The sequence below is a fragment of the Pygocentrus nattereri genome, chromosome 21 (genome assembly GCF_015220715.1).
Source record: "Pygocentrus nattereri isolate fPygNat1 chromosome 21, fPygNat1.pri, whole genome shotgun sequence".
Classification (NCBI taxonomy): domain Eukaryota; kingdom Metazoa; phylum Chordata; class Actinopteri; order Characiformes; family Serrasalmidae; genus Pygocentrus; species Pygocentrus nattereri.
In genome coordinates, this window is record NC_051231.1 from 11,382,842 (window position 1) to 11,397,629 (window position 14,788).

Below are 14,788 nucleotides of genomic sequence, written 5' to 3' on the forward strand. Positions count from 1 at the left end.
AGGGAAGAAGTAGACTGCTATAAAGCATTATCGTCAGATAATGGATCTTCAAATAGTTGTAATAGGCTGAGTTAAGAGCTCCACATATCAGTTCTCCTTAAAATAAATTGTACTTTTGTGCTTTAACTCAAGTAAAAATACATAGAACTGACACATGGTGTTATTAACTAGGACTCTAGTTAATATCTAAGCACTACTAAGTACTTGGGAATGAAGCTTTGTAAGTGTTAAATGTCCTTCGTTTTAGTTTAAGGCTTATTTCAACACAGGATCATTTACTTTCTGAAGCATCTCACAATTATTGACATAAGATGTTTGTAAATATTTAAGTGTTGCTTTCTTTTTAACTTAGTGTTTATGCAGGTCTGATGAAGTCCCCATATCAGTAGCCTACAAACAAGGTTTTCAAAACCGTGAGTGAAAAACATCCCAGTGCATTAAGGTTCCCACGTATTTGTAAAGTCCTGAAACACCCTGATCTAAGAATAAAATCTGAACGCATTGTGCCTGACCCTCACCCAACCACAAGGGTGTAAAGATCAAGGGTTTTGTGCTCTTGAGACATGTAATTTCAGTGATGACAGAGATTCTGTTTGTCTCTTTCAGAAACAAAAAGATGGAGCCTTTGATATGGGCAGACATGCCGCCTTCGTGTTGAGGTTTATGGTTGTCTTTCGCAGACCGCCCCATGCTAATTTACACAGTAAAACAGTTTGTAAACTGGTCGTTTTCACAGTGTAATCTTTCTCAACACTGTGATAAAACACATTCAGCGTACATTTCTCAAAGATACTGGTACAGAACTGAAAGTCTACAGGAGCAGCTTGGGCTGTACCTTTGTTTGTTATTGTATTGTTGGCAGGAATTTTCATCCAGACATCAGCATGTAGCAGAGAACAGTTTTCAACAATTAGATGATACATTGTTTGTGACTTTTTTGTGATATAATTGGGGGGGGAGAAGAATTGCACAAGTGCAGCACAGCCACATTTATACCTTGATGGTGAAGTATGTTGTGAAAACTTCAACAGTGAAAATCACAAATCCAGACCTTTTATTTTCATTTTTACGTGATTATAGAATTTGAAGGTGATCAGTTAGGCTTAAATGCAATCTTGGACAGATGACAGAAAACTGTGTATTCCATAGCTTTTATAGAGCAACAACAAGCGTTCAGCAGAACGGTCTGCAGTTAGCGCTGGCAGACTTGGACACCGAATAGTCCTACTTGTTCAGGCGTACCCATTAATGTACTTTAGCTCCTGTGACTTTGCTTAGAAACGCTGTACTACTTTGAGCAGCAACACAATGTCCTCAAGCGTTTGTGCTATTAATTCTGTCTTGGGGTCAAACAGATGTAACATCAGTTGGGACTGTTTTACTACTCCAGACCTGTTGAATAATGGCTAGTCGTGCATTTCATTGCTTTCCAACAAAGTTGAGTTAATATGTAAAAGTTAATTATAGTGAATAATAATTTGCACGGTATTTCCGCATATGCCAACCCTCACCTGTGGCCATGAGCTTTGGGTACTGACCGAAAGAATGAGCGATGGGATTGAGCTTTATTTGCAGGGTAGTGGGCTGCACTCTACTTGACAGGGAGCTCAGTTATCCAGGAGGGGTTCTGCAGTGTTCCTGTATTAACTATTCTCTGCAGTGTTCCTGTATTAACTATTCTCTGCAGTGTTCCTGTATTAACTATACTTTGTTTATGAAAATAGCTCATCAGTAATATCAGGTTTTATGTGGGCTTCATATAATTGTAGATTTGTGTGACACGAGTAGTATGAGCGCAGTTTTATCTTGGCCTTGAATATAACCCAAATAATACACTGTATTTCCAAAAGTATTCGCTCGTCTGGCTACACACGCACATGAAATTGAGTGAGATCCCATTCTTAATCCATAAGGTTTAATATGTTGGCCCACCCTTTGCTGCTATAACAGCTTCAACTCTTCTGGCAAGGCTTTCCACAAGGTTTAGGAGTGTGTTTATGGGAATTTTTGATCACTCTTCCAGAACCGAATTTGTGAACTCGGACACTGATGGTTGGACAAGAAGGCCTGGCTCGCAGTCTCTGCTCTAATTCATCCCAAAGGTGTTCTATCAGGTTGAGGTCAGGACTCTGTGCAGGCCAGTCAAGTTCTTCCACACCAAACTGGCTCATCCATGTCTTTATGGACCTTGCTTTGTGCAGTGATACGCAGTCATGTTGGAACAGGAAGGGGCTGTCCCCAAATGTCGGGAGCATAAAATTGGCTAAATCTCTTGGTCTGCTGAATCATCAAGACTTCCTTTAACTGGAACTAAGGGGCCGAGCCCAACTGAAAAACAACCCCACGCCATAATCCCCCCTCCACCAAACTTTATACTTGGCACAATCACTTGCAGTCAGACAAGTACTGTTCTCCTGGAAACAGCCAAACCCAGACTCATCCATTGGGATTGCTGGACAGAGAAGCATGATTCGTCAAGCCAGAGAACACGTCTCCACTGCTGTAGAGTCCAGTGGCGCTTTACACCACTGCATTCGACGCTTTGCATTGTGCTTGGTGATGTAAGGCTTGGATGCAGCTGCTTGGCCATGGAAAACCCATTCCATTAGGCTCTCTGTGTTTGAGCCAATCTGAAGGCCACACAAAGTTTGGAGGTCTGCAGAAAGTTGGTGACCTCTGCGCACTATGTGCCTCAGCATCCGCTGACCCTGTCTGTCATTTTACGTGGCTGACCACTTTGTGGCTGAGTTGCTGTTGTTCCCAATCGCTTCCACTTTGTTATAATACCACTAACAGTTGACTGTGGAATATTTAGTAGTGAGGAAATTTCAGGACTGGACTTGTTGCACAGGTGGCATCCTATCACTGTACCACGCTGGAATTCACTGAGCTCCTGAGAGCGACCCATTCTTTCACTAATGTTTGTAGAAGCAGTCTGCAGGCCTAGGTGCTTGGTTTTATACACCTGTGGCCAAGGAAGTGATTCGAACACCTGAATTCAATGATTTGTATGGGTGAGGTGAATACTTTCGGAAATATAGTGTAGATGAGCACTGATTTGATAATTCAGTGAATATTATAAAGTAACACTTTAGAATTTACATAACCTAACAGATTAACTAATAGTACAGGGTGATTCAAAAAGATTCATCCAATTTCAAAGCGCCGTATTTTTTACAACCGTGAGGTGCCTAGGAACCAATCACATACCAATTGAAAGAGGGGGTCATAGAGCTTCTGACTGTCACCAGAAGATGGCTCACTTCATTCTGCGATGAGCAGAAAGCGTTCTGCGTTCTCCACTTCAATAATAGTGAATCTGTCATAACTGTGTAACATGATTTTCGTCAGCAATGATTCCACAACGATGATCGCTGGAATTACATTGAAATAGCCATGAGAACAGTGACACCCCACATGCTCAATCAAGTATGGGATGAATTTGACTGTGGCAATGATGTTGTCTGTATAGCTAGGGCAGGTTCATACTGAGCACTTAAAATTACATAATAAATTTTATGTTCATTTAAACCATTTACAAATTACAGTGTTGTTCTGTAATGATTTATAAGTGAAAAGTCATTCGGAAATTGGATGAATCTTTTTGAGTCATCCTGTATATGATATTGTATAGTTGTTGTGCATGGGGTTGTTTGGACCTTTGTAAACTTGAAACTAGACACAGTTCAGTTTTGAATATTTCTCTATGAAAATAGCTAATAGCTCATCTGTCAAGTCAGGTGTTGTTAAATAGTTATTGTAAAAGAATCTGAGATTCTTCTAAGGCAAAAAGAAAGACCAGAGAACAGTTTAGGACCAATCACAGCCAGGGGGAGGTCTCTGCACAAACGATGCAGTGATTAGGACCAATAACAGCCAGGGGGAGGTCTCTGCACAAACGATGCAGTGATTAGGACCAATCACAGTCAGGGGGAGGTCAGTCAGAACGATCTTACCCTGTTTCACAGCAACAAACATGGTTACAGTTTGGTGAAAGTTAACACATTAATAAAACAATGAATTATTAGCGTTGCTAATATTTTTTAACCTCGTTGCCTATTTTGACCCCTCAAGCCATCCATAGTAGTGCAGGCTGGAGCCCAGCTGCTGTTTGCTGCTTGATAGAATCTGTGATTATAGCTCACGCTTTCAAATATAGCCTTTAAAAAACTTTTAAAGCAAGATATTCAGCACCTTCAGCAGACTACGCTGGACAGAGCTTGCGGGAAAACTGTGGATAAATCAATCAGCAGCAAACTAACAAAATCAACTTGAAAAAACTTGAAACTAGACGCAGTTCAGTTTTAAACATTTCTCTATGAACATAGCTAATAGCTCATCTGTCAAGTCAGGTGTTAAATAGGGATTGTAAAAGAATCTGAGATTCTTCTAAGGCAAAAACAAAGACCAGAGAACATTTTATGGATGGTCTTAAAAACCCATTAGGTCTTGGACAGTGAGATCAAAACTGAAGCTCCAATTTTGATTGCTGTTAAATCTTCAGATATGGAGAGACAGCGTTCTATTTTCAGGTGAAAACCTGTGACTCACATAACTGGAATGCACAGCTGCTGCAGGCCTGAGAACTGTACAGAGGATGTCATCATCAGAGGAACTTGTGTTTTACTGTCTCTTCAGTATGTGAGTAGGGGTCATCCAGATGTTTTAAAATATCTCACTGATCATATGCATATATATATATATATATATATATATATATATATATATATATATATATATATACATATACATATATACATTCTTCAGATCTGGAGGGTTGTGTGTGTTTGTGTATATATAAATATAAAATATGTGGGATATATTTATATATAAAATATATGGGGTGTGTGTATGTGTGTGTGTGTGTGTGTGTGTGTATTCGGGGGGGGGGGGATATTTATTTATTTTCCCTCCTAGAGTACTTTCTGTTGTGAAAAACATTGTCTTTTCTTCACAGAATTTCCATTGTTTACTATGGTCTGGATAACGCCACAAACCACATAAAGTCGAAACCCTGAGATCCTTCTGAAAGCAGTCATAACACTCAAACTCTGATTTAAGTCTTTTTCCACTGTGGTGGTGTTGGGGTGGTATCAGTACTGGTTTCCCCTATTCCCTTATGGATTTTTTTTCCTTAACGTTATGGAAGATTTAACATTATGCCAGAAAGCTGAAGTACTCTGCTGTGGCATGTCTGGAGTCAGCGGATTTAGAGAAAGGAGCTGTATTTCTTTCCTTGAATTCAACAGGGTACCTCAGGGCATGTGTCATTTAAAACGCTCACTAAGGATGTAAAGTGACATGTTCACGTTTTACAGGTCCTGTCTAGCACATAAGTATTAATTCTGTTGTGCAGGGCTGTGGACATATCTGTGAGACCTTAAACTGTAAAAGACTATATAAAAAAGGAACCAGTAAATGTAAATTCGCAGTATACTTCAAACAACAGAAAGGAAATCAAGCTTCTTGTATTTGTGCCAAGTATACAATAATAATGGTTTGTACGTCTCAGCCTTTCTAGATCTAGACCAATCACAGTCAGAGGATATCTCAGTGATTAGTACCAGTCACAATCAGAGGAAGGTCTCTGCACAAACGATGCAGTGATTAGGACCAATCACAGCCAGGAGGAGGTCTCTGCACAAACGATGCAGAAAACCAATCACAGCCAGGAGGAGGTCTCTGCACAAACGATGCAGTGATTAAGACCAATCACAGTCAAGGGGAGGTCTCTGCACAAACGATGCAGTGATTAAGACCAATCACGGTCAGGGGGGGGTCTCTGCACAAACGATGCAGTAATTAGGACCAATCACAGTCAGGGGGAGGTCTCTGCACAAACGATGCAGTAATTAGGACCAATCACAGCCAGGGGGAGGTCAGTCAGAACAATCTTACCCTGTTTCACAGCAACAAACATGGTTACAGTTTGGTGAAAGTTAACACATTAATAAAACAATGAATTATTAACGTTGCTAATAATTTTTAACTTCGTTGCCAATTTTGACCCCTCAAGCCATCCATAGTAGTGCAGGCTGAAGCCCAGCTGCTGTTTGCTGCTTGATAGAATCTGTGATTATAGCTCTCGCTTTCAAATATAGCCTTTAAAAGACTTTTAAAGCAAGATATTCAGCACCTTCAGCAGACTACACTGGACAGAGCTTGCGGGAAAACTGTGGATAAATCAATCAGCAGCAAACTAACAAAATCAACAAGTTCCCCTCGAGAGCCTCCACTCTAACCAGAATGCAGTAGCTGTATGAATGAGAGTGAGAGGCTACAATCACAGAGTAGCTGAACCACTGACTGTATATATGATATATAATACATACACTCTTTGGTTGGAACGTGCAGACACTGTTGCTCTCACTGGATGTCAGTGATGAAAACTGGAAATTGGACATTACGTGATTTTCTTAAGATTCTATATTCACACAATGAAAATAATGTTACTAAATTATTGAGAGGTTTTTTTCCCCCAAATCATGTAACTGTAACAAAATGCACTGCTTTGGAAATCTGTCTTTACGGTCAGATTTGAGCAAATTAGACTCTAATATTAGATTAGCTACACAAATGTATTGAGTTGTTTGCCAGTCTTACTAAAACGTGAAGGATGTTTTTTCTGTGAAACAAGACTGTACACAAGAGTAACTTTCCACCAAATGTTAATTATAATAAAATATCTCCTCTTCCATTTACAAACACAAATATGTGGACTAAATTTTTAGAAGCTGCACTTTTGAACAGAATTTCTCAGCTTGGCTGAAGCAGCTACGAGTGAGTAATAGCAAATATAAAATCACCTCAGGCTTTTTTTCCCCAGCGATAAATGAGACTTTTTAGGATTACTTGAAAGTGTGAGAAAGACAGTGTTGTGTTTCAGGCAGGCCTGATTGTGGTCACCATTTCTGACACCTTGATAACTGATGACAGGAATCCTCTGAGGGCATAACATGTCTTTCCAGGATTAGTGAGTAATGGTCAGGTAGAGCTGAGGACTGTAAATTAATGGCTAAGTTGGGAAGCGTTTGAAAACAGGAACTCAGACGGGTGTTAGTGTTGTCTGTTCAGAATGAAAGGCTACAATTGGTACACCATTTTTTAATGTTTGAAGAGCAATTGTAGTTAAGAATGTAAAGATGACTGAAGATGTAAGGTAATAAATGCACAATATAATAATAATAATAACAATGATCAGCATTATTTACGTAGCCCTTTTTTTTAAAGTTCCACAAATGCTTTACAAAAGACAGAAATAAATTAAAATTGCAAATAAAACCAATTAAACAGCAAAAAAAAGAAAATAAAACATAAAAAGCATAACTGGAAATAATAAAAGCAGTAAAACAAAAAGAATGCAAGCGGTAAAATGAATAAAGTATGAATTAAAAGCTAAATCTAAGTCCCTCAGGCCATCAGGAAGGGAGTTCCAAAGATTAGGACCAACTTTAGAAGACTGTTCTTTGAAACATGACACTGTAAAAAAAAAAAGCTATCAGTTGTCAACCTGCAAAAATATCACAATGCAACAAGCATTTGCACTGGTTTTATTCAACTTAATTCAAATAAATACTGATTACTCACTAGCTAATAATTAGTAATGTTTTTTTTACTGTGTGTCAAACCTTAAAAACAGTCTTCCAATGTAAAGTTTCTGATTTTTCAGAATTTCTGCATAATTAAGTTGTAAACAAAGTCATTAAAAAGTGGTTTAAGGTGAAATGCTTTAAGACTTACTGAGGTGTTCACAGTGGTGATGATAGGAAACAGATGTCTGGAGAGTTTAATCCTGTGAAAGCTCCCCCTGCCTGGTACCTGGGACATTGTTTTCTGATAGTTTTGAGATCAGCTTTTGGGCTAAAATGCCTTTTTTCAAATCTATAAATGTAGTCATTTATTGAGGAGTACATGCGTAATAGACCCCATAGAAAAAGTTTCAGATTTGCCACCTTTTCACCGTCATCAAAGTTCCATATAAACTCAGACACATGTAGGTTCACTGGTGGTTTTGGATAGTAAATAAAATGTCTGTATTTGTGTTGTAGTCATGGCGACCCCTGGTTCTCATCTGTAAGTTTCTCTACAAAGCCACTCTGTTTCCGTCACCACGATTAAATTATGCTGAAAGTTTGAAAGATCAGTTTTGCAGTGCAGTGAAATAACTTGTTCTGCTTGTGCCATTGACAGACAATAGTCATACCTGGAAACTAAAGCCTCCCAGACACTGGAGTGATTCAGACGAGTCTGGTTATTCAAGGCTACGGCACAGACAAGCCTCTACTGTGTAAGAGAAACAAAGGCTGGTTTTCCACCCCCAGAGGAAATGGAGACCCCACGTTTTTATAAGGCAGGCAGGACTGACGAACAGTGAGACATTTCTGCTCTTGGAAAATCTTTTTAAGGCTAGAGGTCTGCTGAGGAAGTCTGGGGAATAGATCATCTGTGGTGGGTTTAACATTGTCAGATAATAAATGGGAAGACAGATTGTTTTTACTTATTTACATGTTACATTTTAAATGGGTTGCCAGGTTTTTTGTTTTCGGTCCCAAAGTAAATGGTGTTAATGGCTTTAAGAACTCGCTAAATCACTCATCTCTTTTACTCCTCTCTCCTTTTTTTTTATTTTAATTTTATTTTTTTATAGAGTGTGATGTAGTATGGGAAAGAACACTGTTCACTTCCCAGACCATTGAGTCCATATATGAAAAACTGAGCTGCCAAAACAGCTTGTTTTGAATAGTTTTTGTGATGTTATAGAAATTTATACACACATCTGCCTGTTCAGCCTGCACAGGGGAACCACACCCATTCCTGTTGAAGTTATAATGAGTGTATCAGCCCAGACTGCTTTTTGAACAAGTTCAGCTAATTAGAGCAGGTTAACATAGAAGTTAATCCTTGTGTGGTGTTCAGGTTTGTAGGAACCGTTTTTGATGTTTACCTTGGCCTTTGATCATTTTCTGTGAAGAACATAACACATTTTTAGTGACTTCACACTGTACACCCCCTAAACATTTATATCACGTGGTGTTGGGTGAACCCCCAGAGAATAAAAGTGTGGAGATGCTGTGTCCCTTCACTCTATTTTCCTCCTACGTGGCCTAGTAGTGTGTGTGTGTGTGTGTGTGTGTGTGTGTGTGTGTGTGTGTGTGTGTGTGTGTGTGTGTGTGTGTGTGTGTGAGGGTAGACAACATGGACAGGCTGCTGACTGGCTACAGCTGCTAAAGAAGAACCCTATGCTGGCTACTTGTATTTTAAACATCTGGTTTAAACGTTTTTACATATCGCTGCTGTCAGAAGAAAATCTTATATCTCCATCTTTGACCTTTTTCTTTTTTTTCTTTTTTTTTTTTTTTTTTTTTACACAATGTGAAATTACCTGATACCCTTTACATTGTTCGTAAATTTCATGATGAATGGACTAAAAGAACTGACCCAAAATGACTGGGAAAAATGTCTGGTTCCATTGACTTACATTATAAGTAAAGTCGTTTTTTTCCTTCTCCTGTAAAGTTACCATTTTGGAGATACGAGGTTTTCTTCCGACAACAGCGATACATTTTTGAGGCTGTAATGGTTTAAAAAACGGTAATGTGGTGGGTCTTCCAGACCACTGAGTAACAACATCATCAGCACCGCACAAGGGTAAAGTAATGATCATGTAAAAATGAGATATGAGTCATTGTTGGAAATAAGCAAGACAAATTTAACATTTTAAAGCCGTAGCTTGTTGAAAAATCAAATATATAACCTACAGTTTAAAGTAATTCATGCTAGAACATTAAAGCTGACCTCAGTCAGAGTTAATACATTTAACTTCTTTCAGGTCAATAACGATGCGGCCTCAGGTATTGCTTTATTTGATGCTAAATTCTGCTCTAACACTTTTACTGTATGAACCAATTCAGTCTCATTCAATAAGCTGCTGACCTAAGAATAAGGACACATTACATTTATTGCATTTTAAAGTTGATGCGGCAGATGAAGCATAAAAGTAATGCTTGAATGATTTGGGTGAAATATCGAATTGTGATTTTTCTGACCAATGTTGTGGTTGTGATTTGAACTGTGATTGTTTTTTTTTTTTGTTTGTTTGTTTGGGGTGTTTTTTATAAATTAAGGCACAGACCTGTTTTTCCCCCCAGAGAAGACAAGAATATCTGCTTTTTCTGACTTGAGGCTTGAACACTCAATGTAGCGTGCCAGACTAGCAGATGTGGCCGTGATGTCACAGCACATGGGTGTTTGGTTGCTTCTGAATGGTCTAATTCAGCTACAGGCAGTTCACAAGCTCAGTGTTATTAGCTTCAGTTTCCCCACTTAAAACCAAAGACAATGTTGGTGACAATATGCAGCTCTTGCCATCTAAAAATGGCCCTCAAAAGTGCAATTTTTACTTAAAAAAAAAAAGACTCCTTCAGCCCAACATCAGAGCAGAGATAAATGTCAAATGTTAAATGTCAAGTTGTAATCAGTCATAAAGGCTCAGTGTGTAATCTGACATTGTTCTGAGTCCAGAGTTTTTTCCTCTCCTTCTCTTTTCATCTTGACAGTCAGTATGAAACGCTGCTGTTTCTCTCATTCTCTTTTCTGCGCTGCTGAAAACCCCAGTAATCATAGCTCCATTACCAACCCCGACTATTAAATGCAATTTAGAATAAAAAATGACCAATACTTATAATACAAGGTTATAAACCATGACTGCGATGTGGAAAACCGCACTCAGAGACTCGGTAGTAATGTAATAGATATGCAGACATGGTGAATCCTTTATTGGAAAGACGACTGGCTGGGTGTTTAAACAGTGAGCGGACAGTAATGGGTATGGAGCACTCTGCCCATGGCCACACATTTTTTATACAGCAAATAATGTCTTGTTGATTTTCCAAGTAAAAATATGTTAAGACATTCTCAGAGAACTCACTACTGCACATTGTAATACACAATTACTGTTTACTGGGGGAAAAAAACACTATAAATATAACACTATTTTGTATTTTTTTGTAATATGTTAACTCAGCACATAAAAAATGTGCACTTAAATTTGTAGAGGATGTGATAAAAATATAACTGTGTGTTCATTTGTTTGTCTAGAACTTTGTCTTCCTTTTTAAATTTTTTCACATGCCCCAGTTCCTTAGTGTACATCTCATGTACCTTTATTTGCCATGACAATAGTGAACTGTTTATGGCTGGACCCCACACGTCAAGGTTTAAACTCTCTCTCTCTACTTTGGCAGGAGAAATATCCAGATGTGGTCCGTCTTCCAGAGGGATGCAGGTCAGAGGTCATGATGATCCAGAGTCCTAAACTTCCTGGGTAAACTCTAAATTTTGATGGAACATAAAATTATACTATTTTGAATATCAGTTTTATTCTTTTTCCTTTTTTTTAACATAGAGGGTCACATGGCAGTTGCCCTTTACAGTGTGTTAATATTTCCATGATAAATGGACCAAAAGGTTCTTCCTATTCCTTGCTTTGAAGCTTTTGGAGATACAAGGTTTTGTTGTGACAGCAATAAAATACACCTACGTTGTATTTATGCATATTCTCCATTTTATCAGCTCCACTGACCATATAGGAGCACTTTGTAGATCTGTAGTTACAGACTGTAGTCCATTCCTCTGCATATTTGAAACCCTGTTCTTCAGTGTGTGTGTGGTGTGTTAGTGTGGGTTAGACACAGCAGTGATCTGGAGTTTTAAACATTGTGTCCACACACTGTCCACTCTATTAGACCTCGTTAGTCCACTTTGAAAATGTAAAGGCAGGGAGAACAGCTCATCTGTTGTGTTGGTCATCGTCTAGTCCATCAGTGGTCACAGGACGCTGTTGGATGTTTTTGGTTGGTGGACTATTCTCAGTCCAGCAGCGACACAGAGGTGTTTGAAAACTCTTGTAGAATTGAAGAACTGGACTTTACCTGTATGGGACATTTTTTATTTTATTTATGTTTACTTGTATTTATTCTGATGTTACATGGTGTTTTTACTGGCACACCTATTGCCAGGATAGATTTCAGTTTTCATGTGCACAGTACTGTATGAATATCTGCATTTTTTTCCCCAACATCAGGTATCTTTGAATAAATAAATAAATCACTTGAAATAAGTTTGTTACATTAACTGACATCATAAAGATTATTTTTGTCTTCTATGCTATGAAGTGGTAAATGTAGAGGTTTTATGACGGCCGCTGGAATCAACAGATATTGATTTGCGTTTATGAAATAGACTCTAAATTTGAATTAAAATAGTTTTTGTGTGTCTTCAGGTGCACCATGAGCATATTCTGGAAGATTAGTGTGAGCAAGGAAGGAGTCGTCCAGCCAAAGCTTGAGCTGCTGATGAAGATGCCTGAGCAAGGTAAGAACACTGTGGCGTAAAACAGGTGACCGATTAAATAAGACTGAGAGTGAATGCAGCTCCTGTGGTTACTGCTGAACCATGTACAGCCATTTATGTTCATCTTAATTAATGCACTGATCACCTGGGTAGAAGCCTGGGTGGTTTGATGATTTTTCAGTATCTGCCGTTTCCATTATTTCATTATTATTTGATATGACAAATATGGGGATGGCATCTTTGGTATTGACAATCTAGTTCTTTTGTTCGTAACAGCCCAAAAGATGGACACCAACAATGTGATGGAGACAGCACCCGAAGCCTTTCGAAGTCTTCTGAAGATTTTTGGCGTGGAAGCCTCAATCGAAAGTTTAATCAAATCTGTATGTTTCTGAACATTCACACAGACCAGGCTGATGAACAAAAACACTGAGCAAAGCGTTTGTATCTGATCATTTCATTAATTTTATTCAGTATAAACACCACTGTATAGTCACCCTTTAAGAAATTTATTAATGCCATCTGTACACATTCCATCATCACATGTATATGTATGCACATACTGTATGTAAATATACATCATTAGACAATAGCTAGAAAAATAAATAATTTAAATACAAAATGCGACAGTAAAATCCACTTTGTATTTCTGAAATAGTTTAACATTTTAGTCCTTACTTCATCTGCATCACAGTGATTGTGATTTCTTTAGAGGATTAAAATGATTTAGAGGGTTTCTACATAAAGTTCATGAGTTAAGCAATTACACATCCTTCAGTTCCTTGTGAAAGCACAATCCTGTCTTGCGCTCTACAAGCAGAGCATGAGTCAATGAAAGTGGATTAACGGAATAGTTAATGACAAAGAGAACCCACCAGTTAGTACGACGTCAGCGGCCAAAATGCTAACTGGTGGCTACTGGGGCTGGCCTGAAGAAATGTCTGTGTTCACTACATAGATACTCTATGTAGTTCTCTATTTAGTTTCTAACGTTTTGCCCTTTTTAAGCCCCAAATTATTTTAGCCTACACTATATTTAATTCGCAAAGGCCTTCAGTTGGTCTTAATTATGCAGTATGTTAAAATAACAGCTATAGACTGCAACAAATTGCCCCACTTCGCACGCGACCGGTGAAGCTAAAATGCCAGTGTGGTCTCGTATGGCAAGAAGTAACTGCCCAGCGGCGTTAAAAGTACTGAAGTCTTTTCCTGTAAGGTTTTTACAATTTCGCAGACTTGGGATAAGGAGCTAGAAACCCAATGCATGGCATTGCTCGATGCATCAGCCCAAATATGCAAGCATAGTAGTACTTATCCGAGTAATGCTTGATAGTCTTACATGGTTGATTCCAGTCCATTCTCCCATCACCGATACATCGTATGAGCACACTGTTGCCACCTACTGGATATATTTTTGAACTTCAGTAATACTTAACATACTTAAAATGAGTTCTTTATGAAAATCATTATTGCTTCCGAGACTAATTTCTGAGAAGTGTTTGTTCACTCATAACTACCAATAAATGCATTCTGGGCCAGCCCTGGAGCCTCTACCACTTCACTGAGTACTTTGGATTGAACTGGTCCTTCATTAAAACCACCTTCATTACACTTAAGCTCAAAAAGGTCAACCTAATCATCAGTGGTCAGTTTAAATGACTGCTTAATGGAATTTCTTAGTCTAGCAGAAGTTATTTCTCTTTCAATGAGAGTGAAATTAATTCTATACCGATTATTTTAATTTAAATTAACAAAGTCTTGCGCATATAAGGACTACATTCTCTGCCTAAACATCAGTCTGCCTCTCAAACATAAAAAGACACAGAGGTACATGGAAGAGGAACAAAATATTTTGGCAGATACTGAAGACTCTTCAATCTGCCAAAAGCTGAACTGCTGAGTGGAGAAACCATAAGGCCTCTAGACCAGACACATGTAAACACACAAGAAAAAGTCAAAGTAATGGAACCGTATAGTTGTGGTAAAGAAAACTAAACAAAAAGGGGTAAACAGAACTCAAACTTGAGTGGTTTAACAGCAGACACAGCGATCAGGCCAGCGCAGAATCATCTGCAGAGAATTACTTAATCACACTGGTAAAGGTAATGAAGCAGTACGAGTTCTGAATGAGCAAGACGATTGTGGCTGAGCAGAGCGGCTTTTTTGCCACTAGTCAAACCTGAGGCAACCTGCAAGAAGGATACTGACTTTGATCAGGTATAGACACTGATTATCAGCACTTTCAGTCTGTATCCCTAACAATGTCAGCTGAATATGAAAGTCCTTCAAAATGTACTTTATAGTGTTAAACCATTCAGTAGGACTGTAAGAGTTCACTTCAATTCCAATTGTAAGTGATGAGAATCTGAGTCAATTCCACACCGTAATTTCCTGAACAATCAAAGCTTAACCTCCTTTCACAGATGCACTTTCCCAG

General features: G+C 38.5%; 1 protein-coding gene across 2 annotated transcripts in view; it reads left to right on the plus strand.

Moving 5' to 3' along the window:
- LOC108431559 (centromere protein P) overlaps nucleotides 1–12,790 on the plus strand; it is a 103,353-nt gene extending 90,563 nt beyond the window's left edge. For both annotated transcript variants that reach the window (XM_017704801.2, XM_017704800.2), the window contains exons 7-9: nucleotides 11,244–11,323; nucleotides 12,281–12,372; nucleotides 12,628–12,790. In XM_017704801.2, the coding sequence (XP_017560290.1) occupies nucleotides 11,244–11,323; nucleotides 12,281–12,372; nucleotides 12,628–12,746 (291 nt within the window). In that variant the 3' untranslated portion in view covers nucleotides 12,747–12,790. The remainder of the gene's footprint in view (nucleotides 1–11,243; nucleotides 11,324–12,280; nucleotides 12,373–12,627) is intronic.
- Nucleotides 12,791–14,788: the final 1,998 nt, after the last annotated feature.